The 27,500-nt window shown below is 44.1% G+C and overlaps 1 protein-coding gene across 1 annotated transcript in view; it reads left to right on the top strand.

The window, feature by feature from the left end:
• The window catches only part of galnt14 (UDP-N-acetyl-alpha-D-galactosamine:polypeptide N-acetylgalactosaminyltransferase 14 (GalNAc-T14)), a 110,517-nt gene that overhangs the window by 21,840 nt on the left and 61,177 nt on the right, over positions 1 to 27,500 (top strand). The window contains exon 2 of the mRNA XM_080791123.1: positions 222 to 391. Within this exon, the coding sequence (XP_080647249.1) occupies positions 222 to 391 (170 nt within the window). The remainder of the gene's footprint in view (positions 1 to 221; positions 392 to 27,500) is intronic.

The following is a 27,500-nucleotide window of genomic DNA, read 5'->3' as shown; positions in this document are numbered from 1 at the left end:
TGTGTGTGCGCGCGTGCGCGTGTGCGTGTGCGTGCGCACGACCCTGGACACTTTCAAACTGGTATTTCTATTTTGGGCATGTCATTATAGAAAAATTTAAAGCCTGGTGTAGCTCGGCCATGTTGTTACAAAACAATCCTGAGGAAGCTATAGAAGCATCACCAGGTGATGTATAATCTGACATGTTTTTTAAAATGTTGGCTGTTTTGTGGCATCGCCAGATCTCCGAAGCAGAGTGGGAGGACATGCTGGAGGCGTTGGACGAGAGGACGTACCTGAACGTGAAGCGTTGGAGGCCAGGAGATGACCCCTATGCCCTGTACGCCTTCAACCAGAGAGAGAGCGAGCGCATTGCCAGCAACAGAGCCCTGCGGGACACACGACACTACAGGTATGTACGCTTCAAACAGCACTGCTGCTCTCCCTCTTGCTGTGTGAACTTCAGCTGTAATGCAAGATAGTGTTTCTTTCCATGCTGGTTTGTTTCCAGGGACCGTTCTCCCTTGCTGTGTGTGTGTGTGTGTGTGTGTGTGTGTGTCTCTGGCCATATACTATAGTGGGCAGAGAGTGCATGTGTCTGGTAATCAGGAAGTGACCGTTTCACCTCCCGTGTCCCCACACTGAATTCCCGCAACTAGATTCACAATTAAATAATGCAACTCCAGGTGTATTTATGGCATTGGGAGGTGGTGTTCCTTTGCTGTTTGCTTCCAGAGGCTCTTCTCTTCTCCCTGCTGTGTGTTGATCTCCAGGTGTTAAGAGGAGGTGGTGTTTCTGTGTGTTGATCTTCAGGTGTTAAGGGGAGGTGGTGTTTCTGTGTGTTAATCTTCAGGTGTTAAGGGGAGGTGGTGTTTCTGTGTGTTAATCTTCAGGTGTTAAGGGGAGGTGGTGTTTCTGTGCCGCTATGTTTCCAAGGAGGGACTGTTACTCTCTGCCACCACATTGAACTGAACTCCATGGTGGGAGGAAGGGAGAAGAGGTGAGATGAGAGCTTCTTCTAGAATCTAGACAGCTCAGGGAACACAAGGAGATGAGAGAAGAGAGGAGAGGAGAACGGGGGTGAAGACGGAACGGGTGGGAGAGGAGAGGGGATTAGGGGAGAGAGAGAGAGAGAGAGAGAGAGAGCAGGAGGAGGTGAAAGCAAGGGAGAGGAGAGATGGAGGAGAAGGGCGAAGTGCCACAAGCTGTTGAGAGGAGAGATAATTGCCACATGCGAAGCCTGAGAGGCTGGGGAGGCTGTGTTTTGCGGTGTGCGTGCGTGCGTGTAAAAGAGAGGGCACGAGAGAGCATGCATGCATTTGCATATCTTTGTTTATCCCTGTGTCTTTACTCTGTGCACGGTCTGTGTGTATGTGCATGTGTGTGCGTGCGTGTCTGCGGGTGCACGTGCGTGCGTCCGGCCGTGCGCGTGTGTGAACCACTCCATTCCAGTGCTCTGCCATTATCTCTATAAGCAGAGGGAGCCTCCCTGTGTCTCGTCGGTCTTATAATGCCCGATTTGTGCTTTGGTCGCGCGGCGGTGTGTCGCGCGCCGCGAAAACAGCCGATCTGCAAGCTCACAACGTGGCGCTGTGCGGCACGTTGTGAGCTTGCAGATCGGCATGTTTTCACTGCGCGAGACACACCGCTGTGCGACCAAAGTACAAATCACCCTTAAGCCCCACTAGTACTACAGCCTGGATAAGATAACACGGCAGCAACAATACACTGCCACTCAGCACCGACACACAGCAGCGTGTAATACCATCCAAGACAATGAGCAGAGACAGCCGTGAAGCTTCAGCAGGACAATGGCCGACATCATAATAACAGCTTCTTCTGTACAAGATAATTACGCCCCGGTTTGTGCTTAGCCGTGCGCCGTGTCGCGCCGCCTCAATACGGCCTAATCTACAACCATACATGGATGTCCAAGCTTGGAGGAGAAAAATAAATAAAAAATAAAGGCTTTAGCTGAAAAGGGAAAACCGAAATGGATCTAATAATAATAATAATAATAATAATAAAGGATTATTGTATTATGGGGGTGGACAGAATGCAGTCTTGGACATCCTAGAAAAGGATCCACATTGCAATGAGATTATTTGGAAAAACAGTATAATGCAGTAGAGGAGATTATAAAATGCAGAATTGTGATGTTATTGAGACAATAAATGGATTATTACCATACAATGCAACTGGCTAATTGAAGATCATATTATGTAGCCTATCAGACTGGCCCTGTGTGAAGTATAATAATTATGTGATATCTTCCTCGGCCACCCTTTGGTGGTTCATTTCAGTAAAATGTATAGTTTCCATTTCGTGTGGACCCAAGTTCAAAACTCGGTGGATACACACACACACACACACACACACACACACACACACACACACACACACACACACACACACACACACACACACGTGTCATAATGGAAGTTTATTGGACCCACGTAAAACAATGCATTGTGACCCCTAGGCTGTTACTGAACCAACACTGATTACTTTAATGACTCAGGACAACACCCAGTTAAATACTATTCTCTGAATGATGCTGTTTTCTTGGACGTTCCTGAGAACAACGTCATAACTACACACAGTCCCACATTACAGGCCTGAACATGCAGAACGGACGTGGCACCAATGATTTGTATTTTCATATTTCAGCCTGAGGGGAAGCTGTAGAAGGAATCCAGCGGGATTGTAAATTCAGAATTCTTTCACACGATTACAGACTTGATCATGTATTCATGATTTACTCCCACTGTGCCACACTAAATAATAATTAGTTTGTTTCTTTATTTTGTACAAGACAAAAAAGCAAACCACTCCTTCCCCCAAGCCCTCCTCCACCCCAGAATGGCACAATAATCAACATTGGCAACAACCTTCTCAGGAAAATATCAATGCAGGTATACTTTTGCCAATTATTATTACTAGCCCTTGGCCCCTTACCCATTGTGAGATATTGCCCCCCCCCCCCCCCCCCTTGTGTCCGTGGGGGGTACTGCGCCCTGGGTGCGTTTTCGCATTTTTAATTCACTAATAAATTCATTATCAATTTATAATTTGTTAAATTGGAAAAAGGGCTTCGTTAAGACCTCCATATTATTATGGTCAATGCCTGTGTGAAAAGTGGGAGCGATCTGACACACAGACACACATTCATTCATTCATTCATTCAGACAGACAGACAGACTTGGCTTAATTATAGTGTGATTTGAACCATTGACATAAAGGCTAGATGGCTCAAGACGGAGTCTCTGACGGAGTTCACCCGGCGGCCATCTTGCTTCGGGACTACAGTACAGTATGTTCAATGGACTACAGTACAGTATGTTCAATGGACTACAGTACAGTATGTTCAATGGACTACAGTACAGTATGTTCAATGGACTACAGTACAGTATGTTCAACGGACTACAGTACAGTATGTTCAATGGACTACAGTACAGTATGTTCAATGGACTACAGTATAGTATGTTCAATGGACTACAGTACAGTATGTTCAATGGACTACAGTACAGTATGTTCAATGGACTACAGTACAGTATGTTCAATGGACTACAGTACAGTATGTTCAATGGACTACAGTACAGTACAGTATGTTCAACGGCAGCTCAAACAAACAGCCATAACTCACTCAGATCCTGATGGATTTCCAGACGGGTTGGTTTATTACAAACGTTGTGAACGTGGCTATGATTCAGGACTTATCTGCTTCATTTAGTTTTTGATATGAACGTCGTATAAAACTATGTGGACGTCTCTGAAACCAAACCGTTTGAAAATTGAGCAAGTTATGGTTATTTAAAGGTACATGCCCCATAGACGCAATGTTATGCTGTCCCGAGGTAAGATGGCCGCCACGTATCAACGTCGCTCTCCATTAACCAGAGTGCGGGTGAGCCATCTAGCTCTCTTATATATATCTATATGATTCGAACACTCTCATGAGGAAAGGACAGTGGTGTGTTGTGTGTGTGTGTGTGTGTGTGTGTGTGTGTGCGCGCGCACGTGCACCTCTTCACAACAGAGCAGAGTGACAGTGATGCTAAAGTACTTTCTTCCTGTCACCACATATACTGTACTGAGGACAGTAAGAGTCATCTAATTTAGAGAGTGTCAAAATTGACGTTTGAGGGAAGGATCAAATGGACAGTTTGTAACTTTAGTAACCGAGTCCTCTTATAGCGGTGAGAGCTGAAAGGGTTCAGTAGCCAATCAGCAAACAGAAAAGAATGTGGTTCCTTTTCACTTCCAGCACAACCTGTTGCTAACTAGTGGAATTCTGCGCTGTTATCAATACGTGTGTGCGTGCGTGCGTGCGTGCGTGCGTGTGTGTGTGTGTGTGTGTGTGTGTGTGTGTGTGGTTGTCTGCGTGCGCGTGTGTGTGTGTGTGTGTGTGTGTGTGTGTGTGTGTGTGTGTGCGCGTGCGCACGTAGTGACATAATTGATTGGCCCTGTCACGTATGGATTTGCCCTCATTGATTGGGTGGTGTATCTGTCAGTCAAACACCTTATCAGGCCCAGTGCTAACGAGCCCTTCGTGCTCCTGTGACCTATACTACTACTAGCAGTGTAAATGTAAATAGGTTTTCTGTTTAATGAGTCCCGGGATGCAGGGATGGTCTTTTAGATGAGTCCCACTTCAACGACGTTAGGAGTCATTATTTTGTAATTTCTTTTTACAAATTGCAGCATTTAACTCCCATTTCATTTTATATGGTTATCATGTGGTTATATTCATGTAGAAAACAGAAGAAGAAATTATTATTATAACTAAAGCTAGCAAGATATCGCGATTACTGTACATGCTGAGTACAGTAGTGCATCCCGTGTTTTATTGCGTCCCCTTAACTATAAACTGTGTTTTGGGATGCAAAATGCACCCTATTTTAATCTCTGTACTAGTGTTTGTTTATGTGCTGTTTGTTTTCATGCGTTACTGCAACTGTACTGGTGACCCTTACTGAGTCAATCTGTACTAAAACAACTGTACTGGTGACCCTTACTGAGTCAATCTGTACTAAAAACAACTGTACTGGTGACCCTTACTGAGTCAATCTGTACTAAAAACAACTGTACTGGTGACCCAGTACATTGTCTTCCCCTGCGTAATACGCTAAACCCGCTATTTGTTGTGTTTAATTCGCCGTTTTTTTATAATTTAAAAGAAATAGCGTATTTGTCGCGGACCAGGTGACGAGGATGACGCGTTATGATGACAATCGAGCGACTGATGTATAATTGCAATATTACACTGGAGGGGGTGGTTTACCGTCATTAATGCACGCCTGCGATGCTGCAGGAATCCCTCCCTAATCCTCTGCACCTTGCTTCCTTCGACCTCTTCTCCTCGTTCCCTTTCTCCTTTCTCCTACCTCACCACTTACACATTCACCTGCAGCTTGGGGCCAGGAGCTCGTCACTAGTACTATCAGATCATCTCAAGTGTGTGTCTGGATGGATGTACAGTATTGGTGTGTGTGTGCATGCGTGCTGCGATGCATTCTGAGCTTGTAGATCGCCTATTTTCGACGCCCGACGGCGACACAAAATGAAGTGTAACTGAGGCTTAAGTGGGTGGCTGTGTGTTGCTGTTGGCTGGTGCAGTGGTGTGTGCTTGTTCACCAGCCAGACACCTTCTATTTTTTATCTGAAGCCTCCCTCCGGTATTTTCTGTGTGTGATGTTGTGCCGTTCCTTCCTGTAGTGTTGTGTGAGAGAGGGAGGACTCATGCAGTGATGCTGCTGACAGCTGGCTGGGACTTTACTGTGGAGAGTCTGACTTCTACTGTCTCCTTCATGTTACACACACACACATGCGTGCGCGCACATACTCAGAAAGCCAGACCACAATTAGCTGCCCACTACCTAATACTCGCCGGGGGTCTAACAACATTTTGCGTATTAAACGCCCCGGGTCCAAATCTACAGTATTTTGCATATTAAACGCCTGGACTATTTGGAAATATGCGGGACTCTGAAAAATAAAAATGTGCACACACACACACACAAGCACGCACACACACGCACACACAGGAAAACGCACACGCATAACACACTATACGCAATATACACAGACGCACACCACTACCGGGCTTACCCGCTGAGTTGTTGATAATAATTACTGGTAATACTGATAATCACAGATACAGTGTGTCTGTGTGTGTGTGTGTGTGTGTGTGTGTGTGTGTGCGTGTGTGCGACTGTGCGTGTGCGTGTGTGCGTGGTCCGGAGCTCTTGGTAATGTGTTAATGTGCTTTCAACAACATGACTCACTGTCTGTCTCAGTGAATGAACTGATGATGAATCGTTTTACAATAATGTTCCATTGTTTAATGCAGAGCTTTAATGTCATGGAATAAAGTAAAATGTCACTCATACTTACTGTATATATGCTCATTAATGTAATACATTCATTCTTTACATACTTTTGGCATGTTGTTACAGGCAAAACATTTCAAACTCATTCTAAACGTACAACATTTTCAAACATAAAAATCACACCTGTGTGAACTGAGCGTTGTAGGTTGCTCAACAACATTGCAGCTGTTCGTACTCCAAACAGACAGACAGACATACTGTACATACAGACATATGCATGCGGACAGTCATTGGAGCGGTTAGAAATAGCAGATCTACAAGCTCACAACGTCTCATGATGACACACACTGTGAGCTTGTAGGCCGGTTATTTAAATGTCTGCGCAACAAAATAAACATTGGGCTTTTGTATGGGTTTTACCTCTGTTTCTCCTACATGTAGTCGTCGTGCCAGTTAATTCCTCCCTACATGTGTTGTGCTGTCGTATCCTATACTGAGGAGCCCCCACTGGGAGGATGTAGAACCTTCGTCCAACTCCTCCCGCCCAACACTCCTTGCTGACAGGTGCAGCCCACGTAGGAATATTACATGCAGTCTAAGGCTGTACCCTAGCCCTGTTTTTAGGACTCGAGCTTCGGCAGGAATTTTCGAGCAAATATCCGAACCATTTGTTTCTAATTAATTAATTTCTCCGAGGCTGAAATTAATTCAACACGAGATATCCGTCTTGAACATGATTAGAGTGCAGCGCGGAAGAGAGCGCAGCGCAGAGAGACACAGTGTGTGTCTCTCCCAACACACACACGCACGCACACACACACACACACACACACACACACACACACACACACACACACACACACACACACAGAGCGTCAAGGCTGTGACGTGCTCCGCGAAAACAGCTGATCTGCTCATCCCCAGGTTGAAAAATGAGCCCCCAAAACATGGTAATTGTGAGTATAGGCCTACCTGTACGACTGTCCATATTTTTTGTCGTTTGGCCAAAAATGCTTCCCAATGTCTCTGTGAACTTGCTGGCAGGCAGCTAAAGACGACAGTGTAGTTTGCTCGTTAGCTGTCACTCGTTAATTAATTTGTTCCACCTGTGTACTCTCAGAAGCGCATTGAAGTGGGCACAGGGCAAAAGCAGAACCTCCGAGCGTTTTGCTTAACAATGAGCAGAGTTCAGTGCTGTTTGGCAATATGTGTGATGCTAGAGAGCATGCTGATATATTATGGCGGCTAAGAATTCCCTGTATCAGCTATCATGCTGTTGTAATTGTGCGCATACTGTCCTTCACAGTGTGTGTGTGTGTGTGTGTGTGTGTGTGTGTGTGTGTGTGTTTGTGTCACTGTGTTTGTCTCTTCTGCTGTCATGCAGGACTTTCAAATTATTGTAAACACAACATGAACATAGATCATACTCTTATTATGCACATCGCATTCTCGCCAAGATATATTTTCGAGTAACCACCCCCCTCAACCCCCCCTCCCCTCCCCCAAAAACAAAACATAAAATTAATTAAGATTCGAGTGCCAACCCTAACGAGCAAATGTTCGAACCCCGAATGTTCAGGGACAGCCTTAATGCAACCACATCACCCTCTCCCGAATGTTCAGGGACAGCCTTAATGCAACCACATCACCCTCTCCCGAATGTTCAGGGACAGCCTTAATGCAACCACATCACCCTCTCCCGAATGTTCAGGGACAGCCTTAATGCAACCACATCACCCTCTCCGCCCGGCTTCCTAATCCCTTCCCACGGGCCAGTTCTGTTCGTATAGAGCCCACGCTCCACAAGGCCGGATGCACCACGCTGGATTCCAATCCACAACCTTCGCTATATTTACCGCTGCGCCCCCCCCCTAGCGTCGTGATATATAGGCATTATAGGGCTTAAGTGGTTAATGCTGTGTATGGATGATATTAACAGCATGGGTTGGCTATTGTATTGTGTACGTTCAGCATTTTTTCCCCCCTTTCTCATAGGTTAGCGTACAGCTTAATAAGAACTGCAGTGAGGTCAGAGTGAAGTCCAGTCAGTGTTGGTCAAGGTCATTGTAGCTGTTACCTGGAAACACTGAGTGAAACAGTCCATAGAATCCAAGACTGCTGATGACAGCACCTCACAGCACCATGTTCCTTTCACCAGACATTCTCCTCTATTACTGTTTAACGCACACACACACACACACACACACACACACACACACACGCACGCATGCACGCATACACGCACGCACACACTGAAAGCACACAGCAGATATGCCTGGCCGTCTCACTCGGCTGCTCCATAATGACTAGAGACTTTGCTTCTAAATGGGCTTCCTGCTCTCAGCCTTTGAAAATGTTCTACCTGAGATTTATCAACTGTACAGAACGGATAAAGGAATAGAGCGCCTCTCACCGTTTGTACGCAGCAAATTATACGGCTGGCTGCCGGAAACCGCATTTAAAGAAAAATACATTATGCATACCAGGACATACTGACTCAATCCATTTTGTCACACATGCAGGTAAAATGTAAATGCACGTGTCCATATATCTACAGCACACACAACATGTGGCACAGTGCATAAAATTGGCAGTAACATTTTCTTTTCTTTTTTGCCCGTTTTAAATGTATCTGATGCTTTTATCCAGTAGAATCAATCAACTGAATTCACTGCATTTCCAGAGAGGAAAGTGGAGACTGATAAGAAGACGTATAAGCTATCTATCATAGATATCGTTGCTGACAGAAACCTCTCATTTCCATATTCTAACTTTTTGTGTTTTCTTGTGTCGTAAATTGGTGCCCTATAACCTACTTGATCGCACTGCAGAGTCACACAAAAGCAACCAAAGTAGCAAATCTACAAGCTTGAAAAAACCTAGAGCGAAGCGACATGCATGCTTTGAGCTTGTGGATCTGCTACTTTGCTATTTTTTTATTTTATTTTGAATCCTGAAAAGTAGTAGTTTTGGACATAATGAGGTTTCCACAAGACAGAGTCTAGAGAGGGTTGGGGGGGTGTTCCACAGGATGGATAACGGAATATATAGACCATCTCTCAAAGTAGGCACATGCACATTATGGCTGGTAGAAAGTGCATATAAAAATACATTATGCATACAGAATATACTCACTCTGAAATGTAAATGCACACACGTCGTCCATACTGTATATGCACACCCAACACCGCTCGTGACAGCAGGGTGCATTCCAGCTGGAGACTCTGCGTTTTCTGTTAGCATACCGTACTTGTATTCATTGTCTCCGCCAGGCCGAAGGTGTGTCCCAGACTATGTTTTCGTCCGTGTGTCTGTCTGTCCGTGAACAGCAAATCTCCGGCACACTGTTGGCCTGATGGATGTCAAACTGTGCACACACACACACATGCCAGAGCAGAACCCCTGTCCTCCAAATGTTCCGATTGTTATAGCGCCACCAGGAGGCCGAAGCCATTTTTCTTTCATATACATGTAGGCTATTATACTCTTATGAGATTCTGTCCAAATCAGTACAGATTATACTCTATAGTCATGTGATAAAGACAGATCTGTCTGATTTTTTTTAAATATTCCATCCTGATTGCCTAACATTGGCTTGCCAAGGGTATTATATGCAGGAATGGTCAGTTTTGAACAAAATGTCTCAAATCATGAACGCATGCATTCCAGCTGTGAAACTGCTGACTGCTGCTACATTGACTCTGCTAAACTGCCCTTGAGCAAGACGCTGAACCCTAAACAAATTCCATAGGGTGCTGATCTTTATGATGTAGGGTCTCATACTGTAGGCTATATACACGTGTGTGTGTGTGTGTGTTTGTGTTATGCTGCGTTCACACGGGCAGACGCAAAGCGACAGTCTACCGCTCATTGGCAATGGAAGCCAGTGTCATGAAGATGCAAAGGTGCATCCAACATTTGTATAGCTGCTGCAAAAGCTACACATTCACTGTGTAGCGTTGCATCTTTGTATCTTTTGCATCTGCCCTTGTGAACGCAGCATTGGAGAGAGGAGGGAATTGTTCTGTCAGGTTCCTGATAGCGTTAGGCTATTATCCTCCGTGTCTGTAGTACTGCTGTCTCCTGTCATCTGCTCTGCTCTCCCTCTCTCTCTCTCCCTTTCTCTCCCTCTCTCTCCCTCCCTTTGTCTCGCGCTACTCGCTATCTTGCTCTGCTGTCCAGTTGGGTAATGAAATAGTCTATGCAACTATTCCAGCCTAATAGACTGAACAAGAGGACAGGAAAGGAAAGGAGGCGAGGATTAGATGGGAAACCAGCAGGGCGAGAAGAGGAGGCGTGAAGGGGAGTTAAAAGCACAACCACGTGGTGAGAATGATCAAAATCACACAGCTCACTAGGAGAGACTGTTAGAGGAGTGGGGGGGGGGGGGGAGTCATAATACGAAGATGAGAAAAGAGAGCGATGAGAATTGTATGCCACTGAGACGCTGGTGGAGAGCAGGGAATGTGAATGTCACACCTGGAATAACTTATTCATTTACCTTTTAATTAAACTGAGAGAAAGGGGCAGGCAAGGGAGAGAGAAGGGGAGGGGGCTGTGAGAATGAGGAGATGAAAGGAAAGCAAGCTGCTAAGTGTAGATGCTGACAGGCTCTGTGTCATGTTGAGCTCAGCTGCCTTTCTCAACTTACTGCAAGACATACACCATAACTATTTATGGACACACAGTGCACACACACACACACACACACACACACACACACACACACACACACACACAGAAACACTCCCAACATACCGGCTTCTGCACCGCAAAATCCAGAGTGGCAATTTAACTCAGAGAGTCTGAACATGGACTCGTGATGGTCCATTTTTGCATGGTCAGATTTAAATTGACACCCTGGATTTCACAGGGAATATAGTTTAAAAATACACGAGTTACTGTCTGTTTGTCTGGGGACTGTAGGAGGTCCAGACAGCTGATAGACATAACTCAGTCACTGGCCCAGATGCAGTGCATATAGCAACCACTGATGGTGTGGGTGGTCCTGACATGTAATCCCCTTAACTCAAATACAGCTAGTTAACTAGCAAACTAGTTCACTCAACTGGAGTTAGGTTGGCCTTCTCTCTGTCTCTTCTTCTCTCCCAGTCCATCTTTCTGTCAGATCTCCCTTGCTTGTATCTTTTGATTCCTTCCCCCCCCCCCTCTCACTCTCTCTCTCTCTTTTTTTCCATCATTATAAAATATATCTGCTTGTCACAGTTGCTCATTATTCAGAATGCTCTATTGTTCGTTGTTACAATTTCACCTGCCTGTTACAGTATATGTGTCAAAACAATTGTTAACACATTGACAGTGTTAAGTAGTGTATGTGTGTGCGAGAGAGAGAGAGAGAGAGAGAGAGAGAGAGATAGAGAGAGAGAGAGTCCAGCATTAATCTGCCCTTCAGTGACTGACATAACTCCATTGTGTGAGCTTGTAGATCATGTACTGTATCATGTACTACTGATGAGACGTCACGCACTGATTCAGGTGCCTGGCAGCACACTGGCTGACTGGCGTTACCTGCGCTATGAGTTGGTTCTCAGATCAGATGTCTTGTCAGCTGTGTGTGTGTGTGTGTGTGTGTGTGTGTGTCGGGGGGGGGGGGGGGGGACTTTTTATCATGCCACTCCGTCTTTCTATTTATTCATACATGTTCATTATGCAAATGAACATGGTTGGTGTTGACTGCAGGAAGAGCAGAGTGATGTTCAGGGCTGGACTGGCCATAGGATGAACCACACACACACACACACGCACACACACACACACACACACACACACACACACACACAACACACAACACACACACACCAGCTCACATTCTAGCATATACTGAATCCTGTATTCTAGATTAGGATGGATGTGTTGTTTGCTCTCTCCATGTTGTAACCTGTGTTTTCTGGGCTTCCTGCTGTAACGTGATTGTCGCCGCTGTACCTCGCCGACACAGCAACCTGCTGTTAAACAAGCCTTTCCACCTCTCAGCACAAAGACATTATGTCATTTTCACAGCAGATTACAATCACCATTACTGATTGTTCTGTTGAACTGTTCACCCAATTCAGCTTTCAAAGCTTTTCCCATATCAAACTGTATACTGTAATTATTCTCAGATATGACAATCAATGCCGTATTGTCCCGAAAACCCTATTTATGTTGTACCTTTATTCAAAATAAGAATAATCTTGCATTAAGATAAGATTTTGTCTGTTAAAAAAGTTAATAATTCTAATAACTGATCTCATTATGGACCCATATTAACCTTTGCCATAATCATGCAGCTCTATGTCAGTGACACAGACATGACAGCATTGGTACAAGAACTGTTTAAAATCACACCTGTGTGAAGTGAGGGCCGCTCATCTACATCATCTCATTCTGGCCAATCACAATTTGCGTCCTCACTTTTTCGTCCTCACTTTTCTGCCCTCACTTTTAGCTTCAATATGTACCTTGCTCAACCAATCAAACACAAACATTGAAGTCAAAAGTGAGGACGCAAATAGTGATTGGCCAGAATGAGATAATGTATCATGACGTGTGATGATACATTATCACACCTGTATCATCACGGGTGTGATTTTTGTAATGGCTAGTGTAGACCTTTCGGTGGATGGGCAGGGAATCAGTATTATATCCATATCATGATATTGGACTAGATATTGCCTGTGATTTTGGATATTGTACTATTGTGATATGGCATAAGTGATTGAGTGAATATAAATATCGCATCTGGACAAATCACTATCGGCAGATACTCAAAATCAAATGATCTGAATCAGATCGGGAGCAAAAAAAAACAGGATCGGGACAACCCTAGTTATTATGGATCGGGACAACCCTATTATATATTATTATGCAGCATTTGTTGTTCTTGCCCTCAACAATGATTGCCGGTGATTAGCACGTGATCTCTTTTTTCATTAATACATAGATTAAACACTTCGATTAAACAGTCGCACCATGTATAATGTTTCGTTGTCTGAGAAATTGTAAAAATAGCGTTGTGAGCGAGTATAAGAGGCAGCAACGAGACAGAGGGATTTTATGCTGCGATCACTATCTGTGTCACAATTTTAGAAAACCTGAGTTCTTTTACTTTACGTAATTTAAGTACAGTACTTTTACTTAGCCTAAGTGAAATAATCGGAGTACTTCTTCGACTACTGGTTGTGCACACATTAAATGTCCGTGTGTCCCAGCAGGGCTGGAACCCCCAGGGCAGGCAGCCGGGGTTCAACGGCTGGAAAGACATGCCACGGTAATCAAAATAATAAATATAGTCTCCCTTTCTGCTACCAGGTGTCGCAACGTTTCATTCTCATTTGCACACACACCCTCAGTGGATTCGTGAGATTTACATTCTTTATTCCACCTTTTATTTTACCAGGACGGTGGAAAGTGGATTCAATCATTTCCATGCCTTCACTCAGCCGCATTAGGAGCTATAAATAGATCCATGGCCGTGTAAAATCACCACCATGAATCATGCGTGATGACACCTTTCTCTGGTGCCAGTTACACAATAATTATTTTAAACCAGGATCAGGTGAACGTGAACATGAATAATTATAAAAAACAACTGGCATCTGTGTGAGCAGCTTTGTTTTTTACCACATCATTCAAAACAATCGTGTTTGCCAGCTGAGTTTTGTTCATGACATGTATGTGGCATGGTGAGTTCTGTCAGTAGTGAGGTCACCATAGCCTCCCTATTGTGAGCATGCAATAATACGTAGGTGGATATTCTGCAAAAATATAGGCGAGAGATTTGGTGTAGAAAGACAAAAACAAAACCTAGGATAGACCTGAGCGACCAATGGGTTTAAGTGGTACAGTGTGTGTTTCAGCCACTGTTATCAACCCTATAGGGCTTATCACCCACTGATCCTTTTATCGCCCCCCTCGCCCAGGGCACCAGCAAGTGGGATTTAGGTTAGAGGAAAAGCAACAGAGATGGAAATGATCTTGGCACATAAATATGTTCTCTGACACATGCAGCGGGAAGGTATACTAGTTTGAAGTTGAACATTTCCCTTTTAACGACTGCAATGAATGGGTTTAAACTAAAGGCACAACATATTCAAATGAAACCACGGTGAAAGTGTGTTGTTGTTCTGTGTGGTGTTACTCCTATGAGGTTTATGTCAACAACAACACATAATATGTTGTGGTGCTACTATGCGGTTTATAACACCACCACACATACTATGCTGGCTGCTTTGTACAGGAACAGAGGTGGCTTACAGAGTGTGTTAGTGTGTGTATTGTAATGTGTCCAGTGTCCACATGGCGTTCTTTAATCTCCATCCCTGTGTTCCCTAATCCAAACGGAGAGCTGAATAACATTGGATTTAATAGACTCCAGCGGCTTCTCCATGCCTCAGCCCACTAATGCAGGGCTCCTTCCAAGCTATTCCCTGCTCGCGTGAACGAGCAATGTGTGACTAGTATGTAACGACTGTGTGTGTGTGTGTGTGTGTGTGTGTGTGTGTGTGTGTGTGTGTGTGTGTGTGTGTGTGTGTGTGTGTAGTATGTTGACATACATGAACAAAGCTGTCTGCAGTCCACCTGAGTCCCATCTTGTCCTTGGTTGTGTTTTAACCCTTAATTTACCAGCCAAACAATGAGCATAATGCATGTGCCCTATTTTGTGCCACCCCTTAAACATATTTTCCATTTTCTTTACTATTTTGAAAAACACTTTCAAATAGTTCAAGTAGCCGATCTACATCGACACGTTGTGAGCTTGTAGATCGGTGCTATTTTAGTGTTGGTCAGAGGTTGTAGTTGCAACAACCAATGACAGTGTTGAACCACTGATCCTGAGCCTTTTCACATACGCTCAGTCACACACACGCACACATGCACACACACACACACGTGCACACACACACACACACACACACACACACACACACACACACACATACACACACACAAACACACACTCACACTTTTTTCATCTCAACATCACACTGTCCATCAACTCTTTCTCTCTATCGCTTTCTCCCTCTCTCTCTCTCTCTCTGTCTCTGAATGATTGATAAAAAATGAAAGGTCTATGAAGTATTTATGTCTCATCTCCTCTCTAATGCCTTTTCATTAGTGTACTATTAACTGACTTATTGAGTGTGTGTGTGTGTGTGTGTGTGTGTGTGTGTGTGTGTGCTCCCCTCTAATGCCTTTTCATTAGTGTACTATTAACTGACTTATTGAGTGTGTGTGTGTGTGTGTGTGTGTGTGTGTGTGTGTGTGTGTGTGTGTGTGTGTGTGTGTGTGTGTGTGTGTGTGTGTGTGTGTGTGTGTGTGTGTGTGTGTGTGTGTGTGTGTGTGTGTGTGTGTGTGTGTGTGTGTGTGTGTGTGTGTGTGTGCGTGCGCGCATGCATGTGCGTGCGTGTGCGCACCCACGCATATAATGTGTATGTATGTGTAACTATGATTAAGAAGCCATTAGTGCATGTCACTAAAAGATGCCTTGCAGTGTTATATCTTATGTCAATCTGTTACCTGATCATTAATTACTGGACAAATCATCACTTAATGCTCACTTCCAACCAGCATGATGCAGTGCATCGTGAGCTTGTATCTATTTTAAGAAGTTAATGTATGTTTTGTAATAATGGTACAAATCTACAAAGTAACTAACTCAAGTTTTCAAATAATTGCAGTGTAGTAAAAGTACAACATTTGCATATGAGATGTAGTGGAGAGTATAAGTAAAAGTAGCGAAAACTGGAAATACTCCAGCAAAGTAAAAAAAATCACACTCTTGTGCTGTGGGAGGAGCCACCACACAGGGATCGATCCCGAGGCTGCCCAACAGCAGCGTACTGTATGTGAACTCTCTGAAGAAATATGCAGGGGAGGCGAGTACTGGCGAGCTAGCCAGGATGCATGATGGAGGATCAATATAAAAATGGAAGTGCCGCTTGTGGGCGACCTAGAGAGAGAGGGGGGGGACGACGACGACGACATACTTGTTTTTCCTGATAACATTCACCATTTTGCCAATATACAGAAGTAATCTCTCAAGAACAGATTCAGAGCGAAACAAACAGCAGAGGGCGCTGTTTTTTTTTTTACTGTTTTATTTGAACACATCTCAAATAGTCTCTCATTCAACCTCTGTCCCTCCCACTGTCCTCACGTTCCCTCCCCCTCCACTATAATATCGACATGTTTTGTTCAGTCTTGTCATTTTACATTTCTAATTAAACAAACGCATCATCATCCACTTGACCTCTGCATGGTGTCCTCACCATGCCAGCCCCCCTCTATCGACGTAACCGTCGCTCCCATGTCTGCTAGGACGTGGCTACGTCGTAAATTATGATCATTTTGCTGCTAATGACAGCCAAATGGCCGACACGGCTCTAGTCAAACTCTAAATGTGTAAATCGATATTCTGTATACGCAGCCGGCCTCAATCAATATCCCCTCCTCGGGACAGGAAGCTATTATTTCTCCCTAGCTGTGTAGGTGGGGTGTATGTCTGTGAGTGTGTGTACGTGCAGATATGTGTGCATGCACGTGTGCGTGCGTGTGTGTTCGCATGCATGCTAATAGAGTGGGACAAAACAACAGTGTAACATAAGGAACACAATGTCCTCCAATGTCTCCTATTTTAAGCCTGTCTTTCCAGGAAGTCCCTCAGAGTTCCAGCTATCTAGATCGGGTCTGTCTGTCTGTCTGTCTGTCTACAAATCAATCCACTGAAAAGCTCCAGTGAGCGTATACAACACAGATAGTGATCGCAGCATAAAATCGCCTCCGCCCGCAACTCTTGGATATTTTCCTATCAAATATTTCTCCTGATAGAACAAATAACATTTCCCAAGTTGCAGAGAGAGAGAGAGAGAGAGAGAGAGAGAGAGAGAGAGAGCTACCCAAAAGCCAAACTCAAGATAAGGGAAAAGGCTTCCTCTATCATTCTTGGTGCAAAAAGCAATAAAATAATTGAACTCCACCTACAGTAGCTAAAATTATAGAAGCAGGAGTGGAACAGGAGCTGATTGTCTACTCTGGAGATATGATAGGACTCTGCTACCATGTAGAGTTTGATAGAGGGAACAATGCATAGTAATCTGCATAAATGCTCTGCATTTCTTGGGGTGTTCTTAGCTTTTGTTGCAACAACAAAGCACGCTGAATTTGAGAAATGAGTAGTAGCAACAATATTTAAAAAGAAAGAAAGGTGCCCGTGCTGGCCTAGGGATCCAGGCACCTACGCTGGTAATCCCGACGACTTTTGCTGCGTGTCTGCATCTCTCTCCCGGTTTCCTGTCGACCTACCATGTATCTTAAAAAAAAAAGAAAGAAAGAAAATTAAAAGTGCAAAATCTATTGAAATCAATTTGAAGAACTTGGATTTCATTATAGTTTCTATCTGAAAACATTTAACTTAAATAGACGACCTACAGTATACACGCTTTTTTTAATATTTTTTATCCCACGATTTTGTAACCCATTTTTCACCCCTGTGTCAATCATCTAATGTGATCCTGGGCTCTACACACCCTCCACCAACCTAGTCCCCATATATGGGGGACAAGGGGAGAGCAACGGACTTGAACTCATGCTTCCTTCATGCCTGAGTGTCCAAGTTGCTCCTTTACACCTGACAGGGGGGGACAGTTTCCCCTGGTTGGACGTAGCGCGTGGAAGGAACACGTTATTCCAACCAGTTCCTTTCCCCTCCATCAGGCGCCCCGGCTGGCCAGGGGGAGGCAGTTAAGTGACCAGGATTACTGCATGTTCTTTGTGAGGGTACCTACCCTAGGGGACACGGGGAGAACATGCAAACTCCACACAGAAAGGCCCTTTCGCCAACCCTGCCTTCGGGTATGGGCACTGATGACGCGGAGGAGGAAACACGCCGCCAGCGCCCACAGCGTCCCGAGCGGGAATCGAATCCAGGACCTTCTAGCTGTGAGGCGACAGCACTACCAACTGTGCCACCGTGCCCCCACAGTATACACGCTTGTGAGCAAAAAAAGTTTCAATGCTTTCAGTTGCTTCAATGATGCCGTGTTGCTTTTTTGTGGGGATTCAGAATGCTTGCTATTTTGGAGAGGAGTTGCAGTGTGTTCCCACAGTGTACCTAAAAACAGATCCATTCATCACCAAACCAAATAAATCTATTTTTCATAAACATTCATCACAAAATTAATTTTCTATTTTGAGAGTTATCCTGATGGAAGTGAAATTGTGAAAGGCCAAACAACAAATGGAAATGAAAGTCTTATTATTATACAGAGAGAGAGAGAGAGAGAGAGAGAGAGAGAGAGAGAGAGATTATGTACAGAGAGAAGCAGAGGTCAGAACAAACTGCAGTGACCACACAGCATGACTCCACCCTGTACACACACTATTTACAGACTGGCCTACATATTCAACTTTCTCTTTGTGGTTATTTGTATGAAAGCATGTTGTTGACACAGACGTTTGTTTTCAGTTAGATTTTTCCTTTTAGCTAGATCTGTCTGTGACATTTAATTAAAGAAAATCAACAATATACTCGTTCTCCCCCCCTTGTTAATTTGATCACTCAGCCTTTCTCTTTGTCTAGTATCAGTCAATCTCTCTCTCTCTCTCTCTCTCTCTCTCTCTCTCTCTCTCTCTCTCTCTCTCTCTCTCCACCAGCACAGTTTTCCCCCATTAGTTATATTGCTCGGTTGTCCAAAGTGGAACACTTTGCACGCACAAACCCATGCACGCACAAACACATGCACCCACATGTGTTTAAAGATAGTGTGAAAGCTCTGGTACTTGTAACATAGTGGAAATGTTGTCATCAGCCAGGTTCTGGTCCATTTTGACAGTAGTGTGTCCAACCTTTCTTCAGAAGTGTGCTATAATCCTGAGCGAACACCTCAAGATAATCCCTCTTCCGCATAATGTTCTAAGCTTCAAACCGAGGTTTTCTTTTCCCATGAATAAAAAGTGAACCGAATCCATTTGGCCCGTGAAGTCACGATACATAATTCCGATTTCCACATCTCTTATGCAAGGAGACACTCTCCATAATACTGCTCTTGACATTTTTGACCGAATGGAACTAAATGCCAATTAGCATCTCATCCATGTTTTTGATTTAAAGTAATAATAGCACGGCTGCAAGTCATGATGCAATACAGTACAGTACAATGCAATACAGTACAATGCAGTACATGTTGTGTTATTGGGGACTGCGGGGGAGAACAGTATAGTAGTAGTTCAACAATATAGTAAGTATAAGGGGGTGAGACATACAGGAGAGTGAGGACAACACAGAGAGGCAGAGAGATGCAAGAGGGAGATCATTTAAATGGCAATGCTCCTAGTCCTAAGGCTTTGAATTCAGCTTAATACTATGTTGGACTGGAACCAAAGGGGGGGGGGGGGGGGGGGGTGTGTGTGTGTGTGTGTGTGTGTGTGTGTGTGTGTGTGTGTGTGTGTGTGTGTGTGTGTGTGTGTGTGTGTGTGTGTGTGTGTGTGTGTGTGTGTGTGTGTGTGTGTGTGTGTGTGTGTGTGTGTGTGTGTGTTGTCACTGTTGTCACGCACAGTTAATTATAAAAAAACCACTGGCTACCTCTCTGTCTCACTCTATCGAATGTCTCTCATCTCTCTGTTTCCCTCTCATTCTCAGTCTCTCTCTATCTCTCTCTCTCTCTCTCTCTCTCTTAGTCATTAAGAAACATGGAGTTATATGGAAATGAGGTGAGATTAAATTAGACGGAGCTCTTATCTATGTATGTAATCTGCTGCATTGACATCAGACAACAGCGTTCGGCTCCCATTTAACAACCGCATTATTCATTCGGGGGACATTTATTTCCATTATACATTTCAGCATTTTGCCAGCATTCTGTTCCAGCTCGTGGTTTCAAGTTTCATTAAACATTGAGTAGCCGTTGAGTTTGGCACCGAACCCCTTCATTTTCTGCAGTAAATCTGCTCAACAGCCAACGGTGGTAGAGCGGTGCTTCTGGACAATCTGCTTCCATTTCAGAGTATCACATAGCAGTGCACGGATCCCAGCCTTCTCAGGTCGAGACCCAAAAGAGACATTAGACGTTTGCCCAGGACCCAAACTTGCAAATACCTAAGTGCCAATGCCTATAAACTGTAATCCTTGGCGCTACTCTCCCTCTGCCAACCTGGGGAGAGCTCCGAACTGAGCTCATGCTTCCTTCAATACATGAGGAGTGAGCAGGCCGGTTCAGGGATGGGCGGAGTTTCCCCGGTAAGACGTATGGAAGGAGCACGGTATTCCAACCAGTTCCTTTCCCCTCCATCAGGCGCCCCGGGTGGCCAGGGCGAGGCAGTATAGAGACCAGGATTACTGCATGTTTTTAGTACACAGGCAGAACACCTAGGGCGCTGATGATGCGGAAGAGAGAACATGCCCCACAGTGTCCCCGGCATGCAGGAATCGAACCCAGGACCTTCAAGCTATGAGGCGACAGCTAGGTTTTCATCTGTATGTCAACATTAGTATGCATATCTTTAGGAGATTAGTAGGCAGAGCGGTTTCATGTTCTGACTGGGTACATACACATTCCATACTGCGTGATCTAATTCAATCAGTGCAGTTAATTAGCTAATCAGGTTAATGTGTCCGGGCAGCTGAACCATGGGGGTGGATGAGGTTGATTTCTCACTCTGTTTGGACAGAGAGAGAGAAAACTATAGGTTCACCATCTATACTCTGCGCTGCTACAGAATACACCTTTTTATGGGGTTTTCAAAACCATGTCATGGACGGACCCCCATAATGACTTCCCTTAGGACATTTAGGTCATGGAGAACCCCATAAACGCCATTTGAAATGATTATGGTTCCTAGAGATCCTGAAGTTTGGTTTTAACCACATGAACCCTACTATCTTCATAATAGGTGAACATTCTATGGAAATAGACACATATTCTGTGAAAATACCTTATTCTCTGCAAAGGCATTTGGTGTAGTAGGATGGTACAGACTTCTGCGGGACCCCATAATCTTACGTCGAAAAATGTGTTCATAGTGGTGATATTGAAACATTTCATTAGCTTCACTCACACTCCAATTGTAATTCGTGGACAATATCATAATAATTTTTGTGAATTGAATACAGTGAGACTAGACTGCCTCATTTGGCAGGCATGCACAAATAGCCAAACAGTAAAAACAGAGAACACATTAATGGAAGCAAACACATTAGCAGAAACAATTATCAAAAGCAAACAAATTGGAACAGAGAAAGGAGGAAAAAATGGACAAAACATTGTCAGTCTGTGTGCATATCACACATTCCCAATCATGAAGTCATGGGTTTGAATTAGTTAGTTGAATTAGGATGGTGAGGAAGATTACGCACAGGAAGAGAACGCTGTCTTTGTACGGACGCTGATTCTGTTATCCAGAATGACTTCCAATGAGTACAACACTGGATTAACCTTGATTAAGACGATTAAAGTAGAAAATCTAATTTATGTGGATCTCGGGACCCAAATAGGAACGGCGTGGCTCCAATATGGATCTCAGACTTCATGTGACCAGCGTGTGAATTCAGGCCCCGTTTACACTGGCAGCCAAATCCAGCCAAAATCAGATCTGTGCCACTGCAAAATATAATAACTTTATTTGAGATTATCGAAATTCTTTCTTTTTAAGACTCAGTTAGCTCAGTTGACAGCCTGTGTGTGTGTGTGTGTGTGTGTGTGTGTGTGTGTGTGTGTGTGTGTGTGTGTGTGTGTGCGTGTGTGCGTGCGTGCGTGCGTGTGTATTTGTGAGAGAGATATTTAACTTGATGAAGAGGTCCAAACTATATCGCTTTGGAAGTTCGGACAGCTGTGCTGCTGGGAGCATTAGAGTCGTCACACACCATCTGGCGCGCACACACACACACACACACACACACACACACACACACACACACACACACACACACACACACACACACACCATATAAGATGCGTCTCTCTCACCCTCTACCTCCACCCATTCTCCCCCTGCCTTTTCTTCTTTTAGCTTCTTCTTTTCTCTCTCTCTCTCTCTCTCTCTCTCTCTCTCTGCATCTATTTTCTCTCCCTCACTCTGACTGTGTGTGTGTGTGTGTGTGTGTGTGTGTGTGTGTGTGTGTGTGTGTGCGTGTGTGTGTGTGTGTGTGTGTGTGTGTTCTATTCTCATTAGCCTATATTCCTCTGTAACGGCTGTTCCTAAATGACTTCATCGGTCCCTAGAGGACCCACTGACAGGTGTGTGAGCGTGTGCACGTGTGTGTGTGTGTGTGCACGTGTGTGTGACATTGTTTTTCTCTAGACGATATAACAAAGGCACAGCAAAGTCTTCAGCCTTTATTCCAATTAAAGATTGGTTTCACTACTGCATAACAATGTATTATTCACCAACAGTAGTAAACAAACATTGATGCCATGAAATGAAACTATTTAATTTGATGATTCGTTGCTGCAATACGGCTAATCTCTACCCATTATATTTGTGGTCTCATGGTGGATTTATTTTATTTCATTCATCTCAATGCAGTTTGTTTATCGTCTGTGGAGCAGTTTGTACTGGAGTATCTACAGTATGACAAGCCACGGACCACCATTGGAAGAGATTTAGCCTTGCAGAACCAAAACCAAAGAATATTTTGTTGTCGCTGGATAAGATTCTGTCCACAATTCCATGCAGTATTGAGGTTGGTACCATAGGAGGGATAACAGGCAGACGTTGATCAAAATAACAATTATTGTACATGCTCCAATTGTGTAGACCTCTTGTAAATTAAATTGGCTATGGTGTTTTTGTATATTTGTACTCTTGTGAGCGTAAAATTAAATAACATTAGTAAAAAAAACACATTTAATTTTCCACTCTCAAGAGTCAAAGATGTAATAAGGGCCCATTTGGCAACTGTCCATCATTTAGCTGGGGACCACCTGGAACCTCCTCAAGGACCACTGGGGGTCCCCGGACCACTGGGATCATACTTTGGCCATTAAAGAAATTGCAGATCTACTTAGCTCATAGCACTTCAATCCACGCCACACTATGAGACTGTAGATCTGCTATTTTGAAAACACTGTGACAATTTGTGCAAATCATTTGAATACATATATTTTTAAAGCAAAAATGTTTTTAACTCTTTTTTTTTCTCCAACTCAATATTTTCCCCTGGAGTCGGTCCCTCCCTGGAACATCATATTTCGAGATGGGAGTCTGCGGCCAACTACATAATAATGTTGGTTTGAGAACCACTGTCAAAACTGACAGACTGTCGAAACTGCTCGGAAAACTGTTAGGATTTAGAAGACATTTCGGCCTCAGGTCTCAATGGGACAATAATGTCGCTGTAGTGTATGACAGCAAGTTTTATCATCTTTCTGCAGATCCGCTCTCGACGCGACACAGAGGCCGGGCGTCACGGGCGTGTGTCTCTCAGGTTAACGCTGTAACGTGCCAAGAGTTTATTTATTGGCAGCTGACTCCATATATCTTTCCACCACTGATTGAGCAGGCTGCTCCATTCCATTGCAGCAATTAACCCACTGGATGTGTTGTGGGCTGTGTGTTATTCTGAAAGTTCACGGGTATCAAATAAATACAAAAGTACACATGCAGAAAGAATCGTATGGTTACATCATGATCCACACATTTCCCTTGTCGGAAATGATCTTTTGATGCATCAGCGATGTTTGATCTACAAACCAACACTCACTGAACCTTGTGTTTTGCCAGCTTTCATGAGAGAGGCTTCCAGCTCATCAATGAGACTCCACGCTATTACTTTGTGCTAATGTGATCTAGACCAAAATATCATCCACATGTGTTTGCATTAAAAGCTATGCACACTGCCGTGCATTTGGGCAGATAGTGTAGCTAGTAGTTAGTAGTTTCATTTGCAATTTCAACTACTACAGTATGTCTTTGTTTCAGTGTGTGTGTGTGTGTGTGTGTGTGTGTGCGCACGTGCGTGCGTGACACGCGAGCGCCTGCATTTGCATCCCTGCACTCGTGTGCATCCGGGAAGTGCGCCAAAGCAGCATAGACCCCCTCCAATCACCAGCTGTTCTCAGACAGCTATTAACACACACTGTCATTCACTCATTCTATCCATCAGATTTCATTACACGATTTTCGGATGGCACTGTGGTAGCGTGTGCGAGAGAGAGAGAGAGAGTACTTCAAAGTACCCAATTAAGGAGTGAACAGAGTGGCTGACCAGCTGCCTGCCTGGCTACTGCTCCCACCACTTCATTACTGGCTGACTGGTTGGCTGGATCGACTGAATGGATCACTGCTGATTGGCTGGTTGATTGGTTGGCCGACTGTCTAACTGAGGAGCTGGCTGACTGACTGACTGACTGGCTGGCTGGCTGGCTGACTGACTGGCTGGCTGGCTGACTGACTGACTGACTGACTCACTGACTGACTGACTGACTGACTGACTGACTGACTGACTGACTGGCTGACTGGCTGGCCGGCTGGTAGACGTCCTTCAGAATAGTAGAGAAAGAAAGAGAGAAGAACGAAGCGAAATATAAACAATAAAGAAAGAAAGCTCTGAGAATACGGCAGATACTCGCTGTCGAAACCAATCAAACACTGTTGACATTGACAGAAGCAGATAGAACAACACGTTACAGAGAGATGAGTTCCACCTGTCTCTGTGATATTCTGCTAGACCAGTGCTTCTCAAACGGATCAGGGCCCACACGGCAGCCTTTTGGCTGGTCGTGTCAATCAATCCATTGACCGGACTTATACTGGTGCTGACATAATGAAGTGACATTATTCCGGTAGAGTGGGTCAGCCCTGCGGTCACTTCTCGCCTAAATGGCGTCTTACTGGCAATATTTATTATCATTAAAATCGTAGTGTTTTGCTAATAATTGTTTGAGTGCCCATTTGTAATATCCTCACGGCCCAACCACTCTCTCTCTTTCTCTCTCTCCCGTGCGTGATTTCCAGTGTCTGTGTGAGCGTTCACATTTGTAAAACAGATGAGAAATGGAGCAGCTCTTTGTCACAATATTAGGTTTCTAGACATTAGCAGATGACTGTGTGTGTGTGTGTGTGTGTGTGTGTGTGTGTGTGTGTGTGTGTGTGTGTGTGAGAGAGAATGTATGCATGTCCGTGACTGCACCCATGTCTTTTATCATGAGATGTTGATAAGCTATTTAATTAATTCTCAAGTGAATCCAGATGAATAGTTAATAGGAAATAGAAAACTCAATTCAATGAGGTTTGAAGCCTAGATGTTATTGGAGAGGCAGGCCTGTGACTGAGTTTGCTGGTTCAAATCCCTGACTGGCTGGCAAAATGTGGGCATTCCCTGCCGGTGACGGAGATCTCCGTCAAGTCTAATCCAACACTTCAATGAGATGACAGAGATCTCCGTCATGTGGTCTTTTCATTGGTTTACGATAATATCATAAACCATAAAGAACCATTCATATGTTGAAGAGTGGAAATAAATCTCTGATTCTTTTCCCTGGTTGCGTTTTTGGTCCAAGCAAGCTTAATTCAACCGCCCATAACAAATCATGAACCGATAATCGCAGTTACAAAATGTATTTTGCGGCTGAAAGAAAAGACCATGGTCCGTCACAACTCACAGCGTCCCCGTGGGCATTCAAAATAAGTGTTTTCCCTGCAATAATGAAATTGTTCAAACATATCAGACGGTGTACAATTCCTAAAAGTAAATGCATAATGTCTTTAATTCAGCATAAAACAATCAGTGGTATATTTAAAAAAAAAACTATACTGTAAATGAAAAGCAAATGGGATAAATAAAAGTGGACAAACAATTTATTTACAAACACGTCAATACAGACTGAGGGAACATTTAGGGTAAAAAATAAAACCTGGTGGGGTCACGTCCTAAAAGAGTTCAGTTCAGTTCTTTTAGAGGCAAACAACCTTCACACTTTGCCTAATTCAACAAAACTGGGTCACACACCAACTTGTGTGTGTGTGTGTGTGTGTCCCAGAGGCCAGAAACACTTTGACATCCACTGCCAAGAATTACCGTAAAGATGATCTGTGGAGACTTTCCTGGGATATATCATCCCCCCCTGTGAGCTGACATTTTAGATTTATGCCCACTCGTTTCTCATAAACTGTAACTCACCAGACCTGCTGCTTTTATATGAATAATATATTTGAAGGTGTCCCTGGTTTATCGTGAAGCATATAGATGGGGGTGTGGTGGGGGGGGGGTGGATTTTATGTCTAAAATACATTTTGTTTGAATAATGTCTTCTTTATTAGTGCAGTGCATGTGAAAGTATATGCGATTCATACGTTGTAGCACATTTCTAATCCTCCAACTAGAGTCCTATCGCTGAGATTGAGTCCCGCGGCGTCCAGAAGACGATCAAAGCGATTACAAAAGCAGAGCATTTTGTCTCAGTTGCTGCTGACAAAAGAAAAGGAGACGAGCTGGAGGAGGTCAACATATAATTATAAGTATATGCATCTATGCAAGGGATAATTGACGACACGCCGGTCGTTGTGTTGAGAGATTACCCCGGCCCCCGACAGGATGTTTGAATGCCGAGGCGTAGCCGAGGGGACTAATGATCCTGACGCTAGTTATTTCTAAACAACGACTGGCCCGCCATTAATTATCCTGCTTATTACACGGCTACTTAATAAATTGACCCAAAAGTCAAAAAACAACAAAACAAGAGTATTTCCATAGTGTCGGGCTGGCCAGCCTCCCAGCTGCAGTACAGTCAACCTCGGAACACGGCGTTGATACATTTCCGCTTACTGCATTGTCTATTTCTTGCTTCAGAAGTTTTCAAAGCCATCCCTGAGAGCAATGCTTAGCTGTACATGACACTGTGCGTTTGTTTGCAGGCAGGCTGCCGCGTTGTATACGGCACAACATCAAGCAGCGCATTGGTCATTGTTCAGAGATAACACGTCGCTGAATTCAGTGATTGACCTATCGGAATCGAGCATTCAACCAAGCTGTGTAATACGTATTCATAACCTGAGGGTCTGTGTCGCTGTCCATGGTCCTGTACTGGTGATCTCTATCTTTCTCATTCCGTGTTTCGGTTTGTGTATTTGCGTCCCAATGGAAATATTGCAGGAGAAGACGGTGCAGGTGGTCATAAATCATCTGTGGGTATATAATGATAGTGCAGGATTATAGTACTGCGGGAGCAGGGCTGGAATGGTCACGGCTCCTTT

Source organism: Protomyctophum bolini (genome assembly GCF_963924005.1).
Source record: "Protomyctophum bolini genome assembly, chromosome: 19".
Taxonomy (NCBI): Eukaryota; Metazoa; Chordata; class Actinopteri; order Myctophiformes; family Myctophidae; genus Protomyctophum; species Protomyctophum bolini.
The sequence above is the reverse complement of the archived record's forward strand: the minus strand, read 5'-3'. Positions and strand labels throughout refer to the sequence as shown.